Source organism: Homarus americanus, unplaced genomic scaffold, assembly GCF_018991925.1.
Source record: "Homarus americanus isolate GMGI-L3 unplaced genomic scaffold, GMGI_Hamer_2.0 scaffold24523, whole genome shotgun sequence".
Taxonomy (NCBI): Eukaryota; Metazoa; Arthropoda; class Malacostraca; order Decapoda; family Nephropidae; genus Homarus; species Homarus americanus.
In genome coordinates this window covers 1,879,325-1,905,515 of record NW_024744357.1, presented here as the reverse complement: position 1 = coordinate 1,905,515, position 26,191 = coordinate 1,879,325, and the positions used below count along the sequence as shown (strand labels likewise).

The 26,191-nt window shown below is 46.0% G+C and overlaps 2 protein-coding genes across 2 annotated transcripts in view; one reads left to right on the top strand and one right to left on the bottom strand.

Moving 5' to 3' along the window:
* LOC121877712 (glucose transporter type 1-like) overlaps positions 1-26,191 on the bottom strand; it is a gene marked incomplete in the record, with an annotated part of 252,013 nt that overhangs the window by 208,220 nt on the left and 17,602 nt on the right.
* Positions 3,850-5,514, top strand: LOC121877755 (protein FAM186A-like). The gene has a single exon (XM_042383612.1). The coding sequence runs from the start codon at positions 3,850-3,852 to the stop codon at positions 5,512-5,514; it is 1,665 nt and encodes a 554-aa protein (XP_042239546.1).

Here is a 26,191-nt window from a genome sequence, read left to right as displayed (position 1 = left end):
CAACAACCATCTATAGTAAACAAACAACAACCATCTATAGTAAACAAACAACATCCATCAATAGTAAACAAACAACCATCTATAGTAAACAAACAACATCCATCTATAGTAAACAAACAACCATCTATAGTAAACAAACAACAACCATCTATAGTAAACAAACAACAACCATCTATAGTAAACAAACAACCATTTATAGTAAACAAACAACATCCATTTATAGTAAACAAACAACCATTTATAGTAAACAAACAACAACCATCTATAGTAAACAAACAACCATCTATAGTAAACAAACAACCATGCATAGCAAACATACAACAACCATCCATAGCCTCCGTTAATTTGTAAATGAGTTCAGGAAAAAAGGAAAATGCCCTCGAAAATGCCAATAAAATGCCTAATGCCAAGAAAATGTTCAAAAAAGGTCAAGAAAAAGACCAAGAAACTCCTAGAAAAGACCAAGAAAATCCTAGAAAAAGACCAAGAAACTCCTAGAAAAGACCAAGAAAATCCTAGAAAAAGACCAAGAAAATCCTAGAAAAGACCAAGAAAAGACCCAAAAATCCTAGAAAAGACCAAGAAACCCTAGAAAGACCAAGAAAATCCTAGAAAAGACCAAGAAACTCCTAGAAAAGACCAAGAAACTCCTAGAAAAGACCAAGAAAATCCTAGAAAAAGACCAAGAAACTCCTAGAAAAGACCAAGAAAATCCTAGAAAAAGACCAAGACAGCCAGAGAACAAGACAAAATAAAGAACAGATTAGGAAGATTAACTGACAGGAACACAGAATAAATTATGAAGTTGAGATCAGTAGCTGCGAGGCCAACCACCGTGTAGCTGCGAGGCCAACCACCGTGTAGCTGCGAGGCCAACCACCGTAGCTGCGAGGCCAACCACCTGTAGCTGCGAGGCCAACTACCGTGTAGCTGCGAGGCCAACTACAGTACTGTGTGTGAGGCCAACTACAAGAGCTGGAGGCCAACTACGTGTAGCGCGAGGCCAACACAGTACGTGTAGCTGCGAGGCCAACCACCGTGTAGCTGCGAGGCCAACACCGAGTAGCTGCGAGGCCAACTACAGTACGTGTAGGGAGGCCAACCACTGTAGCTGCGAGGTCAGCCACCGAGTAGTGAGGCCAACTACAGTAGTAGCTGCGAGGCCAACCACTGAGAGGAGGCCAACACAGTACCGTCAGGAGGCCAACTACCGTGTAGCTGCGAGGCCAACCACCGTGTAGCTGGGTGAGGCCAACCACCGTGTAGCGAGGCCAACCACTGTAGATAGAGGCTTCATTTTTCTGTACTGATGATAATGATATCCATCTATCTATCTATCTATCTATCTGGGTGTGTCTAAAACCTCGTCTTTACCGCTCACATATTGAATTAAGAGTACCATCCACCCTCCCATCGACCTTTCAGACCTAACCAACGGCTAGACGTGTATGCCACCAACAATAGCAGCCGCAGCATTCACAAGCTAACAGCAGCAGTAACCACTATCTTTAACTACCGTCAGAGACCTTTTAACTGTCGACCCGTGCAGCAAACAAGTCTCTTTTACAGCGTGTGTGAGTGGGAGCAGCAGACAACAGTAGGGTGTGCGTGCAGCAGATGATAGAGACTCGTAAATGCGTGTGTAGGTACAGCAGACAGCAGAAAAAAAACAGAGCTTCGTTACATCAGATGTGTCTAAGTGAGCGCAGCAGACAACACAGCAGCAGACAACACAGCAGCATCACAAGACAGCAGCAGATATCACAGCAGCATCACTACAAGACAGCAGCAGATAACAGCAGCACCAGCAGCCACGGTGTGTACAAGAGGCAGCAGCAGCAGCACGACACAAAGGTGGCCTCACATTCCCCCGGTCATAACTCGTGTCTGTTGCACCGCTCAAACTGTAAACACAATTTTTGTGTCCTGGCCCACCTTTGTTTTGGTGCGGCTGGCTGGCTGTCTGTTTGTCTGTCTGTCTGTCTGTCTTCCTGTCTGTCTGTCCGTCTGTCTGTTTTGTGGCCTGTTTGTTTCACTGATTCTCTTTATCTGTCTGTCTCTCCCCATTACTGTCACCCTGTTCGTTATTCTCATTGCTCGCCCCCATATCCACATTCCACTGTTACTCCCATACAAAAAACAACTTCCGTCCACACTATTCTTCCTCCCGCCTCTACCCTTCCGTCCCTCCTCTATGCCAAGAAGAGAAAAACACAGAGTGGAACTTGGAACATGTCCATTCTGTGCCCCCACCACTCCACACACACACACACACAACATCTTCCATATCTCCGTCTTTCTACGTTATACAACACCTCTCACTTACTCTCTCATCCAGGGGCATTAACTCGGTAGGGCGGTCATATGTCCTAGTACAACAGAGGATCAAGGAGGGTCAGGGTCACGAGATGTCCTAAAGGGGCGCCGATGGTAGAACGGTACTGTTTGCCTCGCAAGCGAGATGTCACGGGTTCGATTTCCGGGCCGTGGAAAGTTGTTTGGACATACTTCCTAGGACCTCATTAGTCCCTGTTCACCTAGTAGTAAAGTAGGTACCTGTTGTAAATCGAGTGGCGAATTCGTATTCGGGGAAAGTTGTTGGAGCTTCCAATAACTTGATGACATAAAACCATTGGCCCTTCAGGCTACTACGCCCTTAACTCATGAGACATAAAGGCAAGCATGAACTTAGCATGCTTCCCTGTTGGGCGCTGTAAACGCTTCTGCACTTCACCAATTCAATTTTCAATTTCAATTGTTTATCTCTTGATAGAGGAAGCGGGCTCCTAGTGCTGTCACTAGGTACCCTGTACAATAACACCAGAAGCATCTGGCAAGTGTCACAAGTATATACAGTATAAATATTATAAGGGGGCTACTAAAGCCTAGGAAGGAAGGATATTCTTTAACACATAATCAATGTTGTTTACATAATATCTGGCCAGTATGGGGAGGATCATCGTGGTTCCGTCAGGGGTCGGAGTGGTGGTCCAGCAGGCGTCACGGAAGGTTGTGTGTGGGGACATCTAGGAGGTAGTGGATAAGGGTGCTGCTGTCGGGTCTTCTGCATTGCGCTTCACTTACACAGATGTAGGGGAGGTGCCCAATAAAAGAAAATAATAATAAAATAAATATGTCCTAATGTGTCCATCCTAATGCAGAAGGCTAGTGTCCCATATACCCTATTTGGCATCCCCCTCTCTATATTCCCTCATTTCTCCTTCCCTTTTTTTACCCTTCACATCGGATTTTCCTCCTCCTCCCTTGCCCCTCATTTATTCATTCTTTTCACTCCTTCTCATTCTCCCACTTCATCTTCTGTTCCTTCCTCCATCCCTCTCTCCTCGCCCCCTTCCTCCTTCTCCCTCCTCTCTCTCCCTATCCTTCCTCCTCCCTCCCCCACCATCCTCTCCCTTCCCTTCCTCCTCTTCACCTCTCCCCACACACAGTGTTCAGACACACTTTAATTAAACTCATAAAGCAGGTGGCTGCCGTTCCCACTCTACAGTATGTGCTGTAGCCCGCCCAGTACTGCACCCACTGTCTGTATGGCTACACTGCATGTCTGTGTCTGTCTTTATGGCTATATTATGTCTAATGTCTATGTCTTTATAGTAACACTGTGTCTAATGTCTGTCTTTATGGCTACACTGCACCATGTCTAATGTCTGTCTTTATGGCTACACTGCACCATGTCTAATGTCTGTCTTTATGGCTACACTGCACCATGTCTAATGTTTATGTCTATATGGCTACACTTTGTTTAATGTCAATACAGTATTTTGCATTTAATGTGTATACTGTGTTTCAATCTCTTTATACCAATAGCTATGACACCAGACTACAGCTATGGCCACCAAACTGCAGCGATCACACCAGACTACAGCTATCACACCAGCCTACAGCTATCAACCAGCCTACAGCCATCACACCAGATTACAGCTATCACACCAGCCCAGCCATCACACCAGACCACAGCCATCACACCAGCCTACAGCTATCACACCAGCCTACAGCCATCACACCAGACTGGCTATCACACCAGCCTACGCTATCACACCAGACTACAGCCATCACACCAGCTGGCCATCACACCAGACTACAGCTATCACACCAGCCTACAGCTATCACACCAGCCTACAGCTATCACCCCAGACTACAGCTGCGACACCAGACTACAGCCATCACACCAGCCTACAAGCCATCACACCAGCCTATAGCAACACACCTACAGCCATCACACCAGCCTACAGCTATCACACCAGCCCACAGCCATCACACCAGACAGCTATCACACCAGCCTACAGCCATCACACCAGCTTCACAGCTATCACACCAGCCTACAGCTATCGCACCAGACTACAGCTATCGCACCAGCCACAGCTATCGCACCAGCCTACAGCCATCACAAGGCTACAGCCATCACACCAGGCTACAGCTATCACACCAGCCTACAGCCATCACACCAGATTACAGCCATCACACCAGCCTACAGCTATCACACCAGATTACAGCTATCACACCAGACCACAGCCATCACACCAGACTACAGCCATCACACCAGACTACAGCTATCACACCAGACTACAGCTATCACACCAGCCTACAGCTATCACACCAGCCTACAGCTATCACACCAGCCTACAGCTATCACACCAGCCTACAGCTATCACACCAGCCAGCCATCACACCAGCCCACAGCCATCACACCAGCCTACAGCTATCACACCAGACTACAGCTATCACACCAGCCTACAGCTATCACACCAGCCCACAGCCATCACACCAGCCTACAGCTATCACACCAGCCTACAGCCATCACACCAGACTACAGCTATCACACCAGACTACAGCTATCACACCAGACTACAGCTATCACACCAGACTACAGCTATCACACCAGACTACAGCTATCACACCAGACTACAGCTATCACACCAGACTACAGCATCACACCAGACACAGCCATCACAACCTCCAGCCATCACCAGACTACAGCTATCACACCAGACTACAGCTATCACACCAGCCTACAGCTATCACACCAGCCTACATTTATCACACCAGCCTACAGCTATCACACCAGCCTACAGCTATCACACCAGCCTACAGCTATCACACCAGCCTACAGCTATCACACCAGCCTACAGCTATCACACCCGCCAGCCATCACACCAGCCTACAGCCATCACACCGGCCTACAGCTATCACACCGGCCCACAGCTATCACACCAGCCTACAGCTATCACCACCAGCCTCACAGCTATCACCAACGCTACAGCTATCACACCAGCCTACAGCTATCACACCAGCCTACAGCTATCACACCAGCCTACAGCCATCCACAGCCATACACCGTTACAGCTATCACACCAGCCTACAGCTATCACACCAGCCTACAGCTATCACACCAGGAAACCGGATGTGGAGAGACAAGTACCTATTTGTTGCTTGAATCTGTTGTACAGCTTAGTCATCTGTAATATATCTTGTGACCATATTGATAAACTGTAAACCTCTAAACATATATACTTGTATTCACTGAATTACTGTAATATCTTGGGGAAAGAGAATGATGATCATTATAATCATTAACAATTTATTATTATTTTCTTTAACTATTTTATTTAATTATTTAATCTTCCAGTAAAAAGCTGTCTATATGCCTATGATTACTTAACTGCTTTCACAATGATACTGGCAGCAAAGTCATAAGAGTATAAATAATAATAAAGAGAGGAAGAGGATTATTAATAATTCTAATAAATTTAATAATAAAATAGGAATATCATAAAAATAATGACTGCAGGAGAAGTCAGTGGCTAACAGAGAGACAGTGCGCTAGGGGATGAGAAAATGAGGGTCTATGGCAAGAATATCTCCTAATACAGTGGGATGGTCACACTCGGGATGATATATGAGTCCTCCCTTACTACCGTTTTCTTTCATACAGCCAATGACGTCACATAATAAGCCCTGCGCGTGGGTTGACTTGTTATAATTAGACTTTGATAATGCCTCGGTAAGCAGATGAAACAACGGAGTCATCTTTATTAAATCTTGTTGTGTCTGAAGTGAGTTGGCGAGAGGGGATTCTCACGTCATCAGTTGGGAGAGAAAATTCAATGAACGAACTTTTTGACAATTTCAACCCTAGTTAATAAACGTTTGGTAACTCCGCTGACACACACACAGGAGAAGCTTCTGCACCATCCTCCACACCGGCTCCTACTACCACCTGAGATCCCTCAAATTGCTGTTCGACACCACAACCGCATCCAGCTCATTATGGTCACATACTGAACCCAACCATTATTATCAACAACTCGTAGTCAACCAGCGTGTTCACTAGCAGCCAATCTTACTTTTGCTCTGTTACTATGCTGAAATTCTTGTTGAAAAGGGGGAGGAGTGAGTGAATATTGGGGAAGATGGAGGAGGAGGAAGAGGGGACGAATGGGAAAGAGGGAGGAGGAGAAGAGAGTGAATAATGGAAAGGGGGGATGGGGAGGTTAAGTTATTAAGGGAGAGAGAAGGAGGAAGAGGAAGAGAGAGGGAGGAAGAGGAAGAGAGAGGAAGATGTCCCAGAGGAGGAGGAAGCTTTGTTTCTTTCACTTGGCAGACCACCAAGAGAACTGGTTTTAGGTTTTTCTGTCTGTCTCTTTATACACACACACACACACACACACACACACACACACACACACACACACACACACACACACACACACACACACACACACACACACACACACACACACACACACGAGGCCCCGCTCTATGCTTACATAGTTACATAATATATCAAATCAATCTGACCACAGAAGATTCCCTTTAAGGCGACCAGTTAGAGGTGACTTCTCTGAGCCAGTTAAGGGAGACAGTTAAAGGACGACCCACTGAGAATCTATCCTGTTCTGATAACATAAATGAACCAGTTAAGAGAGTGAAGAACCAGTTAAGAGAGTGAAGAACCAGTTAAGGAGTAAATAACCAGTTAAGGAGGTAAAGAAAGAGTTAATGGGGTAAAGAACCAGTTAAGGGAGTAAAGAACCAGTTAAGGGAGTAAAGAACCACTTAAGGGTATAAAGAACCAGTTAAGGGAGTAAAGAACCAGTTATGTATAAAGAACCAGTTAAGGAAGTAAAGAACCAGTTAAGGAAGTAAAGAACCAGTTAAGGGTATAAAGAACCAGTTAAGGGAGTAAAGAACCAGTTAAGGGAGTAAAGAACCAGTTAAGGGAGTAAAGAACCAGTTGAGGGAGGAAAAACAGGAACTCAAAACAAACTGACATAATCTACCTTAAGGAACCAGTTCACACACACACACACACACACACAACACACAACACACACACACACACACACACACACACACACATTACATAAGAGAGAAAAAAAACACCTTTGAACTACGAACTCATGAACATCAATTTAAACTACGCAGCTAAAAGTAGGTCAACTAGACACGCCCCTTTAATTCCAGTTACGTGTGAAAACAAAAAAGATCGTAGGGCAGTCTAAGAATCCCAGTGTTGAAGGTTCCATCTGTTGGAGTATGCATGTCAGGTAGGGGAGGAAAGGTGTGGGAAGTAACGGGGAATATTGTGTTAAGGCCTGAGTGTTCTGGTGGTGGCGGTGTAGGGGTTGGGGTGGGGTATGGGAAGGTGGGGTATAGGGGTGGGGGAGGTGAGGAGGACGAAATTGAATTCATTTTTTATTGTGGTAAATGTTGAGTGCGTGGCAGTCTCCTTACTTCCTTGTGTGGTGGTGTAGGGAAGGTGTGGTGGGTAGGGAAGGTGGTGGTGTAGGGAAGGTGTGTGGTGGGTGTGGTAGTGAGTGGGGGTGGTGGTGTGGGGAAGGTGGTTGTGTGGTGTGTAGGGGTGTGGTGGTGTGGGAAGGTGTGGTGGTGTGGGGAGGTGTGGTGGTGTAGGGAAGGTGTGGTTGTGTGTGGTGGGAGTGTGGTGGTGTGGGGAAGGTGTGGTGGTGGGGGGAAGGTGTGGTGGTGTGGGGAGGGTGTGGTGGTGTGAGTGAGGGTGTGGTGGTGTGGGTGGGGTGTGGTGGTGTGGTGAGGGTGTGGTGGTGTGGTGGGGTGTGGTGGTGTGGTGGGGTGTGGTGGTGTGGTGGGTGTGGTGTGGTGAGGGGTTGTGGTGGTGTGGGGGTGTGGGTGGGTGTGGGGGAGGGTGTGGTGGTGTAGTGAGGGTGTGGTGGTGTGGTGGGGTGTGGTGTGGTGTGGTGGGGTGTGGTTGTGGTGGTGTGGTGGTGTGGTGGGGTGTGGTGGTGGGGGTGGTGGTGTGGTGGGGGTGTGGTGGTGTGGTGGGGTGTGGTGGTGTGGTGGGGTGTGGTGGTGTGGGGTGTGGTGGTGTGGTGAGGTGTGGTGGTGGGGTGTGGTGGTGTGGTGGGGGTGTGGTGGTGTGGTGGGGTGTGGTGGTGTGGTGGGGTGTGGTGGTGTGTGGGGGTGTGTGGTGGTGTGGTGGGGGTGGTGGTGGTGGGGGTGTGGTGGTGTGGTGGGGTGTGGTGGTGTGGTGGGGTGTGGTGGTTGTGGTGGGGTGTGGTGGTGTAGTGGGGGTGTGGTGGTGTAGTGGGGTGTGGTGGTGTGGGGAGGTGGTGGTGTGGTGAGGGGTGGGTGGTGGGGTGTGGTGGTGGGGGGTGTGGTGGTGTGGTGGGGTGTGGTGGTGTGGTGGGGTGTGGTGGTGTGGTGGTTGTGGTGGTGTGGTGGGGTGTGGTGGTGTGGGGAGGGTGTGGTGGTGTGGGGAGGGTGTGGTGGTGTGGTGGGGTGTGGTGGTGTGGTGGGGGGTGTGGTGGTGTGGTGGGGTGTGGTGGTGTGGTGGGGTGTGGTGGTGTGGTGGGGTGTGGTGTGGGGAAGGGTGTGGTGGTGTGGTGGGGTGTGGTGGTGTGGTGGGGTGTGGTGGTGTGGTGAGGGTGGTGGTGTGGTGGGGGTGTGGTGGTGTGGTGAGGGTGTGGTGGTGTGGTGAGGGTGTGGTGGTGTAGTGGGGGGTGTGGTGGTGTAGTGGTGTGGTGGTGTAGTGGGGGTGTGGTGGTGTAGTGGGGTGTGGGTGGTGTAGTGGGGGGTGTGGTGGTGTGGTGAGGGTGTGGTGGTGTGGTGAGGGTGTGGTGGTGTGGTGGGGTGTGTGGTGGTGTGGGGAGGTGTGGTGGTGTGGGGAAGGGTGTGGTGGTGTGGTGGGGTGTGGTGGTGTGGTGGGGTGTGGTGGTGTGGTGGGGGTGTGGGGGTGGTGTGGGTGAGGGGTGTGGTGGTGTGGTGAGGGGTGTGGTGGTATGGTGGGGTGTGGTGGTGTGGGGATGTGGGTGGTGTGGTGGGGGTGTGGTGGTGTGGTGGGGTGTGGTGTAATGGGGTGTGGTGGTGTGGGGAAGGTGTGGTGGTGTAGGAGGTGTGGTGGTGTAGTGGGGTGTGGTGGTGTGGGGAAGGTGTGGTGGTGTGGGGAAGGTGTGGTGGTGTGGGGTGTGGTGGTGTGGTGGGTGTGGTGGTGTGGTGGGGGTGTGGTGTGTGGGGTGTGGTGGTGTGGGGAGGGTGTGGTGGTGTGGTGGGGTGTGGTGGTGTGGGGAGAGGTGGTGGTGTGGTGGGGTGTGGTGGTGTGGTGAGGGTGTGGTGGTGTGGTGGGTGTGGTGGTGTAGGGGAAGGTGTGTGGTTGTGGTGGGGTTGTGGTGTTGGTGTATGGGGGTGTGGTGGTGTGGGAAGGGTGTGATGGTGTGTGGGGAAGGTGTGGTGGTGTGGTGGGGTGTGGTGGTGTAAGAGTGTGGTGGTGTGGGGGAGGTGTGGTGGTGTGGTGAGGGTGTGGTGGTGTAGTGAGGGTGTGGTGGTGTGGTGAGGTGTGGTGGTGTGGTGAGGGTGTGGTGGTGTGGTGGGGTGTGGTGGTGTGGTGGGGTGTGGTGGTGTGGTGGTGTGGTGTGGTGTGGGGTGGGGTGTGGTGGTGTGGGGGATGTGGTGGTGTGGTGAGGGTGTGGTTGTGTGGTGGGGTGTGGTGGTGTGGGGGAGGATGTGGTGGTGTAGGGAGGTGTGGTGGTGTGGTGGGGGTGTGGTGGTGGTGGGGTTGGTGGTGTGGGGGGTGTGGTGGTGTAGGGGTGTGGTGGTGTGGTGGGGTGTGGTGGTGTGGGGAAGGTGTGGTGAAGTGGTGGGGGCGTGGTGGTGGTGTAGTGAGGGCGTGGTGGTGTGGTGAGGGTGTGGTGGGTGTAGTGAGGGTGTGGTGGTCCTTGAAGTATAAGGCCACAGACTACAAACCGAGTTTGTTACATGAATATATTCGGTAATCGTCTTATCAAGAATCTAACGCAACATATATAGCCGTGACCTCCAAGCAATACTTATGTTATATAATTTGAAGGAAACTATTATTATTATCATTAGTTGGTAGCAATAGTAGGGGCTTATATGCATGAGGCATGATGATGTAAGGGCCTCACAGCAAATATGTTGAAGGAAATTCGTGATGTCGGGGAAGAACCGACCTCTTCCATTGGACGGTGAGATTTCAACATAGACTTCAAACATCCAACGGCTTCAGTGACGCTGCTCGAGGATCTGGACGCAGGGACAGCAAGCTTCTTCAACATCGATTTTTATCCCATACGCGGTCACCGTAACTTCAGCTCTTGATGCTGCACAGGGAGGAAATGAGAAATCACAAGATAGGCATACAGGGAGAGAATTCAGAACGTTGATCGAAGCAGCTACACTCTCTGGTGTTCACAAACCTCTGTGGATGGGACCTGCAAGATGCTTACCAGACTCAAGGGAGGTGATTCCGAACAGAAGCAGCAGCCAAGCAGTGTTACAGCCTGGATGAGATGTCAATGTCCTTCTCTCTCCAGGTTTGCTTTGCTCTGCCTCAGGGAAAGAGAGATCGGCCGAGTTTACAACAGTTGCAGATATTGACTATGAGGCAACAATCACTGAATGCCAGAGTATTCAAGTGCTCAACTAACTCAACACAGTTAGATAGCTACTATGTATTAAGATATTTAATATTAATGTAATAAATGGTAACGAAGGTGGCTATTGGGGAGGCTGGACATTTAGTAGTAGTACAGTAATTTCCTAATTCTTTCTATATTATACAAATAAACACAAGCATAGTTCGTATATCCCCATCTCTTTCAAAACTAAACACCACGTTGTAATCTTTCTCTCAATCATGACTAACAGGTGAATGAGAGAGCTGTATAATGAACCTAGTCAACCAAATTGTTGTGCAGGTAAAATTTATATAGGTAGTTTGCCTGTCAAAATGTCTATCCATAAATCTGGTTATAACTTGGGTAAATGAAGTTGTATAATGCTGAATACCTGACCCTAGCCAGATGTTGTTTACATTGCTACATACCAAGTTTCATTACGACACATAAACCATTCTTATGTTACTGAAATGGAACGACAGATGGACTGAGAGATGCGGTGATACTTTATGATTCCATTGTAAGCTGAGGTGACAGATTATATTATTGCTTAAACCAGACCAATATGGATTACGTCCATCAGTTTGTAAACATGAAATATCATTACTCTCAGCGTTAAGAGATATGAATTGACAATTAAAAGCCTCTATTGAAAACAGATGACCGCACCAAAGAGCTTATTTGTACATGATAGACGAGAGGTGAATATAATAATTATCTTGTAATAGGTCAACAAAGTCAATATTGAGAGAGAGAGAGAGAGACAAATGCACAGCCAATACCCTAATCAAATGCCTAATAGTGGGAATGAGTTTTATACGACAAAGACACAGCGACAAACAACCAATCAAAGCATCCTCACTGAGACACTACCAAGAACCAGTTTCAATTGGTGAATGACACAGATGCCGATGTAAACAAATGGACAAAATTTATATGCCTGTGAGTGATGTAAATTCTCTCCAAGACAACGGCAAGAGTTCTTATTCATGTGATAAATTCGTGTAATGTCTTACTCGGCTATGAAAGTATACCGGGATCAAGTGACGATTAGGCACCCCAGCTAATTTCACGTAGTAATCAAACACTCTAACACTACCTAGAGGGGTTAAAGGTTGTTTGGGGTTGTTAGGAGGAGGAGGAGGAGGAGGTGGAGTGGAGGAGGTGAGGTGAGGTGAGGTGGAGGTGAGGTTTGGGAAAGGAAAGACAGCACCAGAAGTAGGAGACATATTAATTGACTTTTGTAAGGAAAACAAGATGATAATTACAAATACATGGTCAGAACACACCCTTGGTAAAGCTGCTAAAACATTATCTTCACTGGGGGATCGATGAATTCAGAAGGTTTTCAAAATTCTTCGTCCGTTGTGTCATATCGTTGAAGAAAATTTTTTAAAGATAGTTTTGATCGACTGTATGGATCCCCACCCCAGGAAATGTAAATAACTTTGTCGGGAATCACATACAGTAGATTACATTTAATTCAGAAAATATTCAGAAATTCAATAAACGAACAAAGACCCATCGAGGGCAGGTTGTGGACAGATCGTCAGTAATGAGTTTAGTAAAAGCTTAAAAAAATAAATAAAAATCAATGGCAAAAATCAAATGGGGTTTGAGAGCTCCAAACTAAAGAATGAAATTAAACCAAAAACCGATTTTCGAATTTAATAATTTAAAAAAAGTAATATTTAGAGACCGGAGACGGGCATAAGTGGAAGACAAATGAAATGTTAAAAAAATACATAGACGAAATATAGTTAAACAGGCGGAGTACAAAAAAAATAACTAGAAATTAAAATAAAATATAAACAAGAAAGATGATTTAGAATGGAAATGCAAAAAGATGAAGAATGACTACACAAGGCATAACGAAGGAAAATACAGAAATATTAAACAAATGAACAGAAAAAATAAATAAATAAGGATTGTTAAACACAAAGACAATAAGATCATGAGGCAGACAGAAGCAAAGAGATGGGCAGGTATGTAGACAGAACTACAGACAAATAAGGATAGAGGTAAGAAATGAAAACGAAATAAAGATCAAACTACAGATTCTGGAAACAAAAGTTGCAGCTGTGAACAAAAATGGATAAAGCAGGGGCTGATCAGCTACCAGCAAATTTATAAACATATGGGCAAGAATGGGATAAGTTGCTAAAATATGTAATTCTATGTTGCTTCAAAAAGCCTGCCCAGTGGTTTAAAAAATTAATACAGTATTGATATTATTATCTAAATAGCCAGGAGCCTTGAGTGCACCCAGTTTAGAATAATTACCTAAGTCATGTCTGCAAAAGTTTATTAATAGAATTTTTAGTAAATAAAATTTACAAGGCAGATGAGTTATCTGAAGATCAAAACGGATTAAGAAAAGGAAAAAAAGGAACTAAGCTATATTTGGACTGAAATTTTGAGTGAAGGGCTTTAGAGGTCCAAAAATTTGTATATCTACCTTGTTGATTTTGGCTTTTTGATAAGTGGCACAAGCCATGGCTGTCTTGGAAAAAAATGCATTAATGATAGATATTAAATTCTAAAAAATATACTGTATATATATACTGTATATATTTTTACGGCAACAGGAGGCTGGTAAGTAAAATCAACTATCCGCTATGCAGACGACACTTTTCTTCTCACAGATGGTGAAGAGGCATTACAAAACTGGTTACGGATTAGTGGAAAAAATGGTGAAAAATATGGATTAAGAGTTAATGCTGTAAGAACAAAGTAATGATTCCAAGTTGAAAATACCCTGTAAATCCTCAAAATATCAATTATGGTAAACAGCAGGAACTTAAACAAGTGGATAATTTTTTGTATTTAGGAAATAATAACGGAAGAAATCATAACAAGAATCGGGCAAATAAAAAGCAATTAATAAACTAAAATTAATAAAAGGATATTTGGTAAAAACGCTGTGAAGCTATACTGTACATGACAAGAATGATGTATGGGTCAGAAGCGTGGACACTTTCCAGCAGACACCAGACAGAGGATGGGCGCCTTTGAAATGTGGTGTTATGGGCGATGTAAAACACGTTCACTGACAGAACAAATGTAGTAGTACTAACAGAAAACTGAAATAAAATGTACAAAAATTGATAATTTAGTCATATAATCAGGATGAGGATAAAGAGCTATTAAGGAGGGTTGGGTAGGAGGATCAGGAAGGCAGAAAATTAAAACTACATCCCCGAGAGATACAAAACCAACCTGAAGGATTGACTAGCAAAGAAGGTTGAGTGGAGGACTGTGGTAACCCTCAGGTATCAGGACGTCAGACAGACACCTCCGTCCACAACACAGAGACACCCCTCCCCGTCCACAACACGAGACACCCCCAGTCCACAACACGGACACCTCCGTCTCACACACGAGACACCTCCCGTCCTTGAGACCCCCCGTCCACAACACGAGACACCCCGTCCACACGAGACACCGTCCACAACACGAGACATTCCCAAACCTTAAGACACCCCGTCCACAACAACACAGACCTCGTCCCAACACGAGACACTCCCGTCCACAACACAGACACCTCCCGTCCTAACACGAGACCTCCCGTCCACAACACAGAGACACCTCCCCCGTCCACAACACGAGACCCCCGTCCTGGCACACCTCCCGTCCACAACACGAGACACCTCCGTCCACCTTGAGACTTCCGTCCTAACAACAGAGACCTCCCCGTCCCCACGAGACACCTCCCCGTCCACAACAGGACACCTCCCGTCCACAACACAGAGACACCCCCCCCGTCCACAACACGAGACACCCCCACTATCCACAACAGACCTCCCAAATACAACAGAGACACCCCGTCCACACCACGAGACCCCCCGTCCACAACACGAGACACTCCCCCGTCCACAACACCAGACCTCCGTCCACAACACAGAGACACCCCCGTCACAACAGAGACACCTCCCCGTCCACAACACAGAGACCACCTCCCCGTCCACAACACGAGACCACTCCCCCGTCCACAACACAGGACCCCTCCTGAGACACCTCCCAATCCACAACAGGCAGACCCCCGTCCTGACACCCCGTCCACAACCGAGACCTTCCCGTCCTTTGAGACACCTCCATCCACAACAAGAGACCTTCCCCGTCCCCACGAGACACCTCCCGTCCTACAAGACACGTCCACACGCGAGACACCTCCCGTCCACAACAGAGACACCTCCCGTCCACAACACGAGACACCTCCGTCCACAACACAGACACCTCACAATCCAAATAAGTCACAACACAGGTTCTCCCCGTCCACAACACAGGACACTTCCAAATCCTGTACAGAGACTCCCGTCCACAACATCCAGACACCCCAATCCACAACACAGACCCCGCGACACCTACCGTCCACAACACGAGACCTCGTCAGCACCCAAACTACAACACACCCCGTCCACAACACAGAGACAACCCCGTCCACAACACAGGACCTCCAATCACCATGAGACACCACAAACCACAACGAGACACCCCACCGTCCACAACACAAACCGCGAGACACCCCAAAACCGCACATGAGACTTCTGTCCACAACACGAGACCCCCCCTTGAGAACTTGCATCCAGGACTTCCCCATCCACAACACAGACACCTCCCCGTCCACAACACAGACACTCAATCCAAACAGAGACACACTCTGACCTACTAAGCCCCTAAGACTGTAAATACCCACCAGTCCATGGTAAGTGACAGGTGTATAGGAAGATGGCGGTGGTGTCCACAACAACTATGTATTGAGGTCAGGAAGATGCGATGGTGGTGTCCTGAACAACAATGTCAAACAGTTCGGTCAGGAAGAAGGTGCGGTCACGACAACGCTCACCACCTCCAGGAGAGGTAAGGCTGGCAGAGCGCCGGGGAGGTGCAAAAGCACATCCGTCGGGGAAATTCGGTGCGGCGCAGGGGTGGCGTCGTCGTCGCTATTCTGAGAAATATGGACTGAGGAGCGGTGAAAGGGCAAAGGTCGTACTCCACCAGGTGTGTGTCGGTGCTGCTGACCCACCAGGTGTGTGTCGGGTGCTGCTGACACCCCACCAGGTGTGTGCCAGGTGCTGCTGACACCACCAGGTGTGTGTCGGAGCTGCTGACCCCCACCAGGTGTGTGTCGGGTGCTGCGCCACCCCACCAGGGTGGCGTGTGTGTCGGGTGCTGCTGACACCCCACCCAGGTGTGTGTGTCAGGTGCTGCTGACACCCACCAGGTGTGTGTGTGTCCTGACACCCACCCAGGTCAAGTGTGTCCAGGTGCACACCAGGTGTGTCGGTGCTGCTACCACACCCACCAGGTGTGTTCGGTGCTGCAACCCCACAGAGTGTGTGTGTGGGTGCTGCTGACACCTGGGTGTGGGTGCTGCTGACACCCCCAGGTGTGTGTCGGGTGCTGCTCCCACCAGTGTGTCAGGTGCTGTGCCCACCAGGTGTGTGGTGGTGCTGTAACCCCCCAGGTGTGTGTCCGGTGCTGACACCCCACCAGGTGTGTGTCTCCTGCCTGACACCCCACCAGGTGTGTGTCGGGTGCTGCTGACACCCCACCAGTGTGTGTCGCTTTGCTGACACCCCACCAGGTGTGTGTCAGATTGCTGCCACCAGGTGTGTGTGGTGCTGCTGACACCCCACCAGGTGTGCTGTCAGGTGCTGCTGACACCAGGTGTGTCGGGTGCTGCTGACACCCCCCAGGTGTGTCGGATGCCTCACCAGGTGTGACTGCTGGCCTGCTGACACCACCAGGTGTGTGTGTCGGTTGCTGACACCAGGTGTGGTCGGGTGCTGCTGACACCCCACCAGCAGTGCTGCTGACACTCCCAGGTGTGTCGGTGCTGCTGACACCCCCACCAGGTGTGTCAGGTGCTTCACAGGTGTGGGTGCTGCTGACCCACCAGGTGTGTGTCGGTGCTGCAACCTCCACCACAGGTGTGTCTGGTGCTGCTGACACACCAGGTGTGTGTCGTTGTGTGGCAAACTGTTGTGTCCTTTAAAAACAAAGTTCATTTTTGAAGTCTCTATCAGCCTCCGATCGACCAAACAACAGTGAAAAAAAAGGTTTTGATCAAAAACGAAATCTCGAGATCAATCTGTGACCCAGTGTGTGTGTAAGCTTTCACCTGTGATTTACCTGTAACAATTATGGGATTCTGATTTACCTGGTACAATAGGTTCTGTTTACCTGTGTCAAAGTTCTGAACCGATGTGTACACAGGTTCTGTGAATTACCTGTGTATATTATAGTTTCTGTGATTTACCTGTGTATATTATAGTTTCTTGATTTACCTGTGTATATTATAGTTTCTGTGATTTACCTGTGTATATTATATAGGATCTGTGTTACCTGTGTGTATACTATAGGTTCTGTGATTTACCTGTGTGTACAATAGGTTCTGTATTTTCTGACAATATTCAATAGGTTTCTGTGATTTACCTGTGTATTATAATAGTTTCTGTGATTTGTGTATATTATAGTTTCTGTGATTTACCTGTGTAAATAGGTTCTGATTTCCTGTGTATAGATTTTGTGATTTACCTGTGTATAGGATGTGATTTACCTGTGTTAATAGGTTCTGTGATTTACCTGTGTGTATAATAGGTTTCTGTATTTACCTGTGTATATTATAGGATCTGGATTTACCTGTGTATATTATAGGATCTGTGATTTACCTGTGTGTACAATAGGTTCTGTGATTTACCTGTGTGTACAATAGGTTCTGTGATTTACCTGTGTGTACAATAGGTTCTGTGAATTACCTGTGTATATTATAGTTTCTGTGATTTACCTGTGTATATTATAGTTTCTGTGATTTACCTGTGTATATTATAGTTTCTGTGATTTACCTGTGTATATTATAGGATCTGTGATTTACCTGTGTATATTATAGTTTCTGTGATTTACCTGTGTATATTATAGGATCTGTGATTTACCTGTGTGTACAATAGGTTCTGTGATTTACCTGTGTGTACAATAGGTTCTGTGATTTACCTGTGTGTACAATAGGTTCTGTGATTTACCTGTGTATATTATAGTTTCTGTGATTTACCTGTGTATATTATAGTTTCTGTGATTTACCTGTGTGTACAATAGGTTCTGTGATTTACCTGTGTATATTATAGTTTCTGTGATTTACCTGTGTATATTATAGGATCTGTGATTTACCTGTGTGTACAATAGGTTCTGTGATTTACCTGTGTATATTATAGTTTCTGTGATTTACCTGTGTATAATATAGTTTCTGTGATTTACCTGTGTGTACAATAGGTTCTGTGATTTACCTGTGTGTACAATAGGTTCTGTAATTTACCTGTGTATATTATAGTTTCTGTGATTTACCTGTGTGTACAATAGGTTCTGTGATTTACCTGTGTGTACAATAGGTTCTGTGATTTACCTGTGTATACAATAGGTTCTGTGATTTACCTGTGTGTACAATAGGTTCTGTGATTTACCTGTGTATATTATAGTTTCTGTGATTTACCTGTGTGTACAATAGGTTCTGTGATTTACCTGTGTATCTTATAGTTTCTGTGATTTACCTGTGTATATTATAGTTTCTGTGATTTACCTGTGTATATTATAGGTTCTGTGATTTACCTGTGTATACTAGAGGTTCTGTGATTTACCTGTGTATACTAGAGGTTCTGTGATTTACCTGTGTATACTAGAGGTTCTGTGATTTATAAACCATGTGTTAGGTTAGGTTAGGTGATAGACAATATGTTAGGTTAGGTTAAGTCAGATCAGGTTAGGTTAGGTTAGGTCAGATCAGGTCAGGTCAGGTTAGGTTAGGTCCGGCTCTACGCTCAGAGTTGATAACGCAGCATAATAAATATATATATGTATGTTAAGCACGATTTTTACCTGTAACCATTTAGAATAACACAAAAAAACAAACGCAAGAGAACTACTACGCCAAGACCACCTGAACATCATATATCAGTTTCTATTACAAGTAGAGGCAAATGGTGAGATGGATTCGAGAAGTGATGACCCCAAGCTACACTGTGGTGTGCATTGATGTATAGCCCGGGGGAGACAGCTTCTTTATTATTATCATCTTTATTAACATTGTTATTATTATTATTATTATTATTATTATTATTACGCCATTTTTATCATCTTTATTGTTATTATTATTATTATAAATTCATTATTATCTTTATTATTATTATCTTATTATTATTAATATTATTATTATTATTATTAATATTATTATTATTATTATCTATTATTATTATTATTATTATTACCATCTTTATTATTATTATTATTATTATTATAATTATTCTTTATTATCATCATCATCATTATTATTATTATTGGCTTATTCATTATTATTATTATTATTATTATTATTATTATTAATAATTGTAATATTATTATTATTTTTATTATTAATATTATTATTATCTTTATTATTATTACTATTATCATATTATTATTATCATTATCATCTTCATTATTATTATTATTATCTTTATTATTATTATTATTATTATTATTATTATTATTATTATCATGTATTAGCCTCTGTCTCATGCCAATAACAATTATATGAACTTGTGTTAATACATTTAGTTTATATAATCCAATCTCCCCACGGTAATTTTCCATAAGCTGTGTGTTGCCATGTGCTGTTCACGTGAGGGAAAATTCCTCTATCAGTAGACCGACCTGGAGAATGTAGGGTTAGCCCGGCCTCTCCCTCACAGGCCCCTCCCCTTCACTTGAGCCTCGCGAGAATCAGAAGGGTGACTTAACTCCCCCGCCCTTAACTAACACCCACAGCTTACAGTGTTAATGACGGTGCATCTACTAATAGACTGTGACCAATATAGTTTTACCAATAAATAGAGAAAGACCATTTTGGGTTTGTAACTTAACCCCTTTACTTATTTATATATAAGCCAAGTTAAAGGAACTCTACCCAAAGCTTATATTATTATTATCTTTATTATTATTATTATTATTATTATTATTATTATTATTATTATTAGAGTGTGGATAACTCTTATGGGAAAGGTTTTCTGTAACTGGACCCAAGAGAGAGGGTGTTGTAGTTCAGGTAGTCTGAGCGCGCTTACGACCAATCAGAACACGTTATGGTGATATAGGGCCAATCAGAGCACGTCATGGTGATATAGGACCAATCAGAGCACGTCACGGTTAAAGAAGATCAATCAGAGCACGTCATGGTGATATAGGACCAATCAGAGCACGTCACGGTTAAAGGAGATCAATCAGAGCACGTCATGGTGATATAGGACCAATCAGAGCACGTCACGGTTAAAGGAGATCAATCAGAGCACGCCGGTGATATAGGACCAATCAGAGCACGTCACGGTTAAAGGAGATCAATCAGAGCACGTCATGGTGATAGTAGGAATCAACTAGCACGTCACGGTTAAAGGAGATCAATCAGAGCACGTCATGGTGATATAGGACCAATCAGAGCACGTCACGGTTATTAAAGGAGATCAATCAGAGCACGTCATGGTAATAGAGGACCAATCAGAGTACGTCATAGAGAAGGAAGGCCAATCAGAGCACGTCATGGTGATATAGGACCAATCAGAGCACATCATGGTGAAAAAGGACTAATCAGAGCACGTCATGGTAATAGAGGACCAATCAGAGTACGTCATAGAGAAGGAAGACCAATCAGAGCACGCCATGGTGAAAGAAGACCAATCAGAGCACGCCATGGTGAAAGAAGACCAATCAGAGCATGTCATAATAAGAAAAGACCAATCAGAACACGTCATGGTAAGAGCCCGCCAATCACATCATGTCAGGGTGAGAATGAACCAATCGGCTCACATCATAGAGAGAGCAGAGACACAGGACCAATCAGTGCACGTCATGCCCTCAAGACGCGTGGAATTTGGTACTATAAGCTTTGCCTCTGGGCCAATGATACGCCAAGATGCAGATGAGGAGGGTGAGTGGAGAAGAGGGGGAGAGGGGTAGAGAGGGAGAGGGGAGAGAGGGAGAGTGGAGAGAGGGAGGGGGGAGAGGGGAGGGGGGGTGACGTGTATGGTGCAGTGGGGTTAATGAAGTGCGGGTTTTTAGAGGCGCCTGGGCCAGTGTCCGCCTCTACTAGGGGCAGCTCTCACGCCACAACACTGCGCCATCATCATTCCTCCCACTCTTGTCATCATGAATCACGAGCTTCACTGCATCTAACCTAACCTAAATATAACGTAGCGTAACCTAACCTAACATGACCTAACTTTAACCTAACATGACCTAACTTTAACCTAACATGACCTAACTTTAACCTAACCTAACATGACCTAACATGACCTAACTTTAACCTAACCTAACATGACCTAACTTTAACCTAACCTAACATGACCTAACTTTAACCTAACCTAACATGACCTAACTTTAACCTAACCTAGCATGACCTAACTTAACCAAACCTAGCATAACCTAACTTAACCAAACCTATCCAAATTACCCAACCCAAACGTAACTTAATCCTAACCTAACCTAACCAAACCTAACCTAACCAAACCTAACCTAACACTAATAGTCCACACGGTTGACTCTTGTAACGCTTGGCTCTGGTAGCACTGGTAACACTTGAATTTGGTAACACTTGATTCTGGTAACACTTGACTCTGGTAACACTTGGCTCTAGTAACACTGGTAACACTTTACTCTGGTAACACTTGATTCTGGTAACACTTGACTCAGGTAACACTTGACTCTGGTAACACTTGTAACACTTGGCTCTGGTTATACTTGGCTCTGGTAACACGTGGCTCTGGTAACACTTGGCTCCCGTAACACTTAACACTGGTAACACTTGGCTCTGGTAACACTGGTAACACCTTGCTCTGGTAACACTTGGCTCTGGTAACACTGGTAACACTTGGCTCTGGTAACAGGTGTAACACTTAACTTTGGTAACACTTGGCTCCTGTAACACTTTGCTCTTGTAACACTTTGCTCTTGTAACACTTGATTCTGGTAACATTTGACTCTTGTAACACTTTGCTCTGGTAACACTTGGCTCTGGTAGCACTTGACTCTGGAAACACTTGACTATGGTAACTGGTAACACTTGGCTCCGGTAACCGATAACACTTGGCTCTGGTAACACTTGAATCTGGTAACACCTGGCTCTGGTAACACTTGGCTCTGGTAACTGGTAACACTTGACTCGGTAACCGATAACACTTGGCTCTGGTAACACTCGACTCTGGTAACACTTGGCTCTGAGTAACACTTAGCTCCGGTAACACTTGGTTCTGGTAACACTCGACTCTGGTAACTGCAGCTCTGGTAACTGGTAACACTTGACTCCGGTAACCGATAACACTTGGCTCTGGTAACACTTGAATCTGGTAACACTTAGCTCTGGTAACTGGTAACACTTGGCTCCAGTAACAGATATACTTAGCTCCGGTAACCGATAACACTGGCTCTGGTAACTGGTAACACTTGGCTCCGGTAACCGATAACACTCGGCTCTGGTAACACTTGGCTCTGGTAACACTTGGCTCTGGTAACACACTAGGCTCTGGTAACACTTGGCTCTGGTAACACTTGGCTCTGGTAACACTAGGCTCTAGTAACACTAGGCTCTGGTAACTGGTAACACTTAGCTCCATTAACGATAACACTTAGCTCTGGTAACACTTGGCTCCGGTAACCCAATAACATAGCTCTGGTAACTGGCTAACATGGCTCCAGCAACCAATAACACCCAGTCTCTAGTAACACTTGGCTCCGGTAACGATAACACTAGCTCTGGTAACACTTGACTCCAAACCGATAACCCAGCTCAGAACATGCCTGGTAACCACACCAGCTCTGGTAACACTTGGCTCTGGTAACACTTGGCTCTGGTAACACTTGGCTCTGGTAACCAATAACCCTTGGCTCTGGTAACCAATAACACTTGGCTCTGGTAACCGATAACACTTGACTCTGGTAACACTTGACTCTGGTAACACTTGGCTCTGGTAACACTTGGCTCCGGTAACCGATAACACTTGGCTCTGGTAACTACATGACTCTGGTAACAGGCTCTGGTAACACTTGGCTCGGTAACCGATAACACTTAGCTCTGTAACACATGACTCTGGTAACACTTAGCTCTGGTAACACTTGAACTCCGGTAACGATAACGCAGCTCCGGTAACCGATAACACTTGGCTCTGGTAACACTGACTCTAGTAACACCTAGCTCTGGTAACACTGACTCACAAGTAACACTTGGCTCTGGTAACACTTGGCTCTGGAACACTTAGCTCCCATTGGCCGATAACCTTGGCTCTGGTAACACTTGACTCTGGTAACACTTGGCTCTGGTAACACTTGACTCTGGTAACACTTGACTCTGGTAACACTTGGCTCTGGTAACACTTGGCTCCGGTAACCGATAACACTTGGCTCTGGTAACACTTGACTCTGGTAACATGGCTCTGGTAACACTTGACTCTGGTAACACTTGGCTCTGGTAACACTTGGCTCTGGTAACACTTGGCTCCGGTAACCGATAACACTTGGCTCTGGTAACACTTGACTCTGGTAACACTTGGCTCTGGTAACACATCAACTCTGGTAACACGGCTCTGGTAACACTTAGCTCCGGTAACCGATAACACTTGACTCTGGTTGCACTTAGCTCTGGTAACATGACTCTGGTAACATAGCTCTAGTAACCTTAGCTCTGGTAACACTTAGCTCCGGTAACCGATAACACTTGGCTCTGGTAACACTTGACTCTGGTAACACTTGGCTCTGGTAACGCCGGCTCCGGTAACCGATAACACTTGACTCTGGTAACACTGACTCTGGTAACACTTGGCTCTGGTAACACTTGGCTCTGGTAACCGATAACACTGGCTCTGGTAACACTTGACCTGTAACACTTGGCTCTGGTAACACTTGACTCTGGTAACACTTGACTCTGGTAACACGACTCTGGTAACACTTGGCTCTGGTAACACTTAGCTCTGGTAACACTTGACTCTGGTAACACTTAGCTCTGAAGCACAGCTCCGGTAACCGATAACACTTGGCTCTGGTAACACTGACTCTGGTAACACTTGACTCTGGTAACACCTAGCTCCTGGTAACACTTGGCTCTGGTAACACTTGGCTCCGGTAACCGATAACACTTGGCTCTGGTAACACTTGACTCTGAGCAACACTTGGCTCTGGTAACACTTGGCTCCGGTAACCGGTAACACTTGACTCTGGTAACACTTGACTCTGGTAACACTTGGCTCTGGTAACACTTGGCTCAGTAACCGATAACACCAGCTCTGTAACACTTGCTCTGTCTGCAAGCTCTGGTAACACTTGGCTCCGGTAACCGATAACACTTGACTCTGGTAACACTTGACTCTGGTAACACTTGGCTCTGGTAACACTTGGCTCCGTAACCGATAACACTTGGCTCTGGTAACACCAGCTCTGGCAACACTTGGCTCTGGTAACACTTGGCTCTGGTAACACTTGACTCTGGCCAACACATGACTCTGGTAACACTTGGCTCTGGTAACACTTGGCTCCGGTAATCAGTAACACTTGGCTCTGGTAACACTTGGCTCTGGTAACACTTGGCTCTGGTAACACTTGACTCTGGTAACACTTGACTCCTGGTAACACATGACTCTGGTAACACTTGGCTCTGGTAACACTTAGCTCAGTATCGATAACACTTGGCTCTGGTAACACTGACTCTGGTAACACTTGGCTCTGGTAACATTTGGCTCTAGTAACACTTGACTCTGGTAACACTTGGCTCTGGTAACACTTGGCTCTGGTAACACTTGACTCTGTAACACTTGGCTCTGGTAACACTTGCTCTGGTAACACTTGGCTCCGGTATCGATAACACTTGGCTCTGGTAACACTTGACTCTGGTAACACTTGGCTCTGGTAACACTTGGCTCCTAATCAGTAACACTTGGCTCTGGTAACACTTGACTCTGAGTAACACTTGGCTCTGGTAACACTTGGCTCTGGTAACACTTGGCTCGGTAACACATGACTCTGGTAACACTTGGCTCTGGTAACACTTGCTCCAGTAACCGATAACACTTGGCTCTGGTAACACTTGGCTCTAGTAACTGATAACACTTGGCTCGGTAACTGATAACACTTGGCTCTGGTAACACTTGACTCTGGTAACCGATAACACTTGGCTCTGGTAACACTTGACTCTACATACGTATATTGAATAGGTCAAACACACACACACATGAGTACGTACATAAAAAAAACATACAAAAGAATATAACAGACATACAGAGAAGAGAGAGAGAGAGAGAAGAAGAAGAGAGAGAGAGAGAGAGAGAGAGAGAGAGAGAGAGAGAGAGAGAGAGAGAGAGAGAGAGAGAGAGAGACTCACCCTCTACCAGGTGAGGCAGCACTGGTCCTATAACACCTGTGAAAGAAACAGTTAGTTAATCAACATGACCTGACACACACACAGTAATAAGTTAGTTACTCATACCATTTTCTTTAAGTCAATCAAACACTACGTTGTCTTTTATATATTTACAAGACGTTACATAAAGTATTCTATATAATGCTGTGCTATTATGATGATGATGATGATGATGATGATGATGATGATGATATTACGATGATGATAACAAAGATGTGAATGATAAAAGGCAAACACAACACCCACACACACACCCATCCACACCCCCATCCACACCCACCCACACCCCCATCCACACACCCCACCCACACACACACAGTAATTAACCAAACTCATAGATTTTCAATAATCCATCCTGGTTCACCCTTCTTTTGTGGCTCCTTCCTGGACTCGTGAGCTGAGAGTTGACTGGGGAGCTGAGAGTGGGCCGATGGTTGTCAGGGGAGCCGAGAGTCAGTTGGGAGTTATCTAGGGAGTTGAGAGTGAGCTGAGAATTGTCTGGGGAGCTGAGAGTTGTCTGAGGAGCTGAGAGTTGTTTGGGAAGCTGAGAGTGAGCTGAGAGGTGTCTGGGGAGCTGAAAGTGAGCTGAGAGGTGTCTAGGGGAGCTGAGAGTGAGCTGAGGTGTCTGGGGAGCTGAAAGTGAGCTGAGAGGTGTCTGGGAGCTATGGTTGAGCTGAGAGTTGTCTGGGGAGCTGAGAGTGAGCGGAGAGGTGTCTGGGAGCTATGATTGAGCTGAGACTGTCCGGGGTTACCAGCTCACCGTCAGTAGGTTCCTCAGCTGACGCTCACCTCACCTTCAGAAAGTTCCTCAAGAAACAAAATGTGAAATTCGATCGCTTAATCGGATTTTTTTTCTCTA

Coding starts and splice junctions, on each gene's coding strand:
- LOC121877755 (XM_042383612.1), top strand. CDS start 3,850: ATGGCCACCAAACTGCAGCGATCACACCAGACTACAGCTATCACACCA.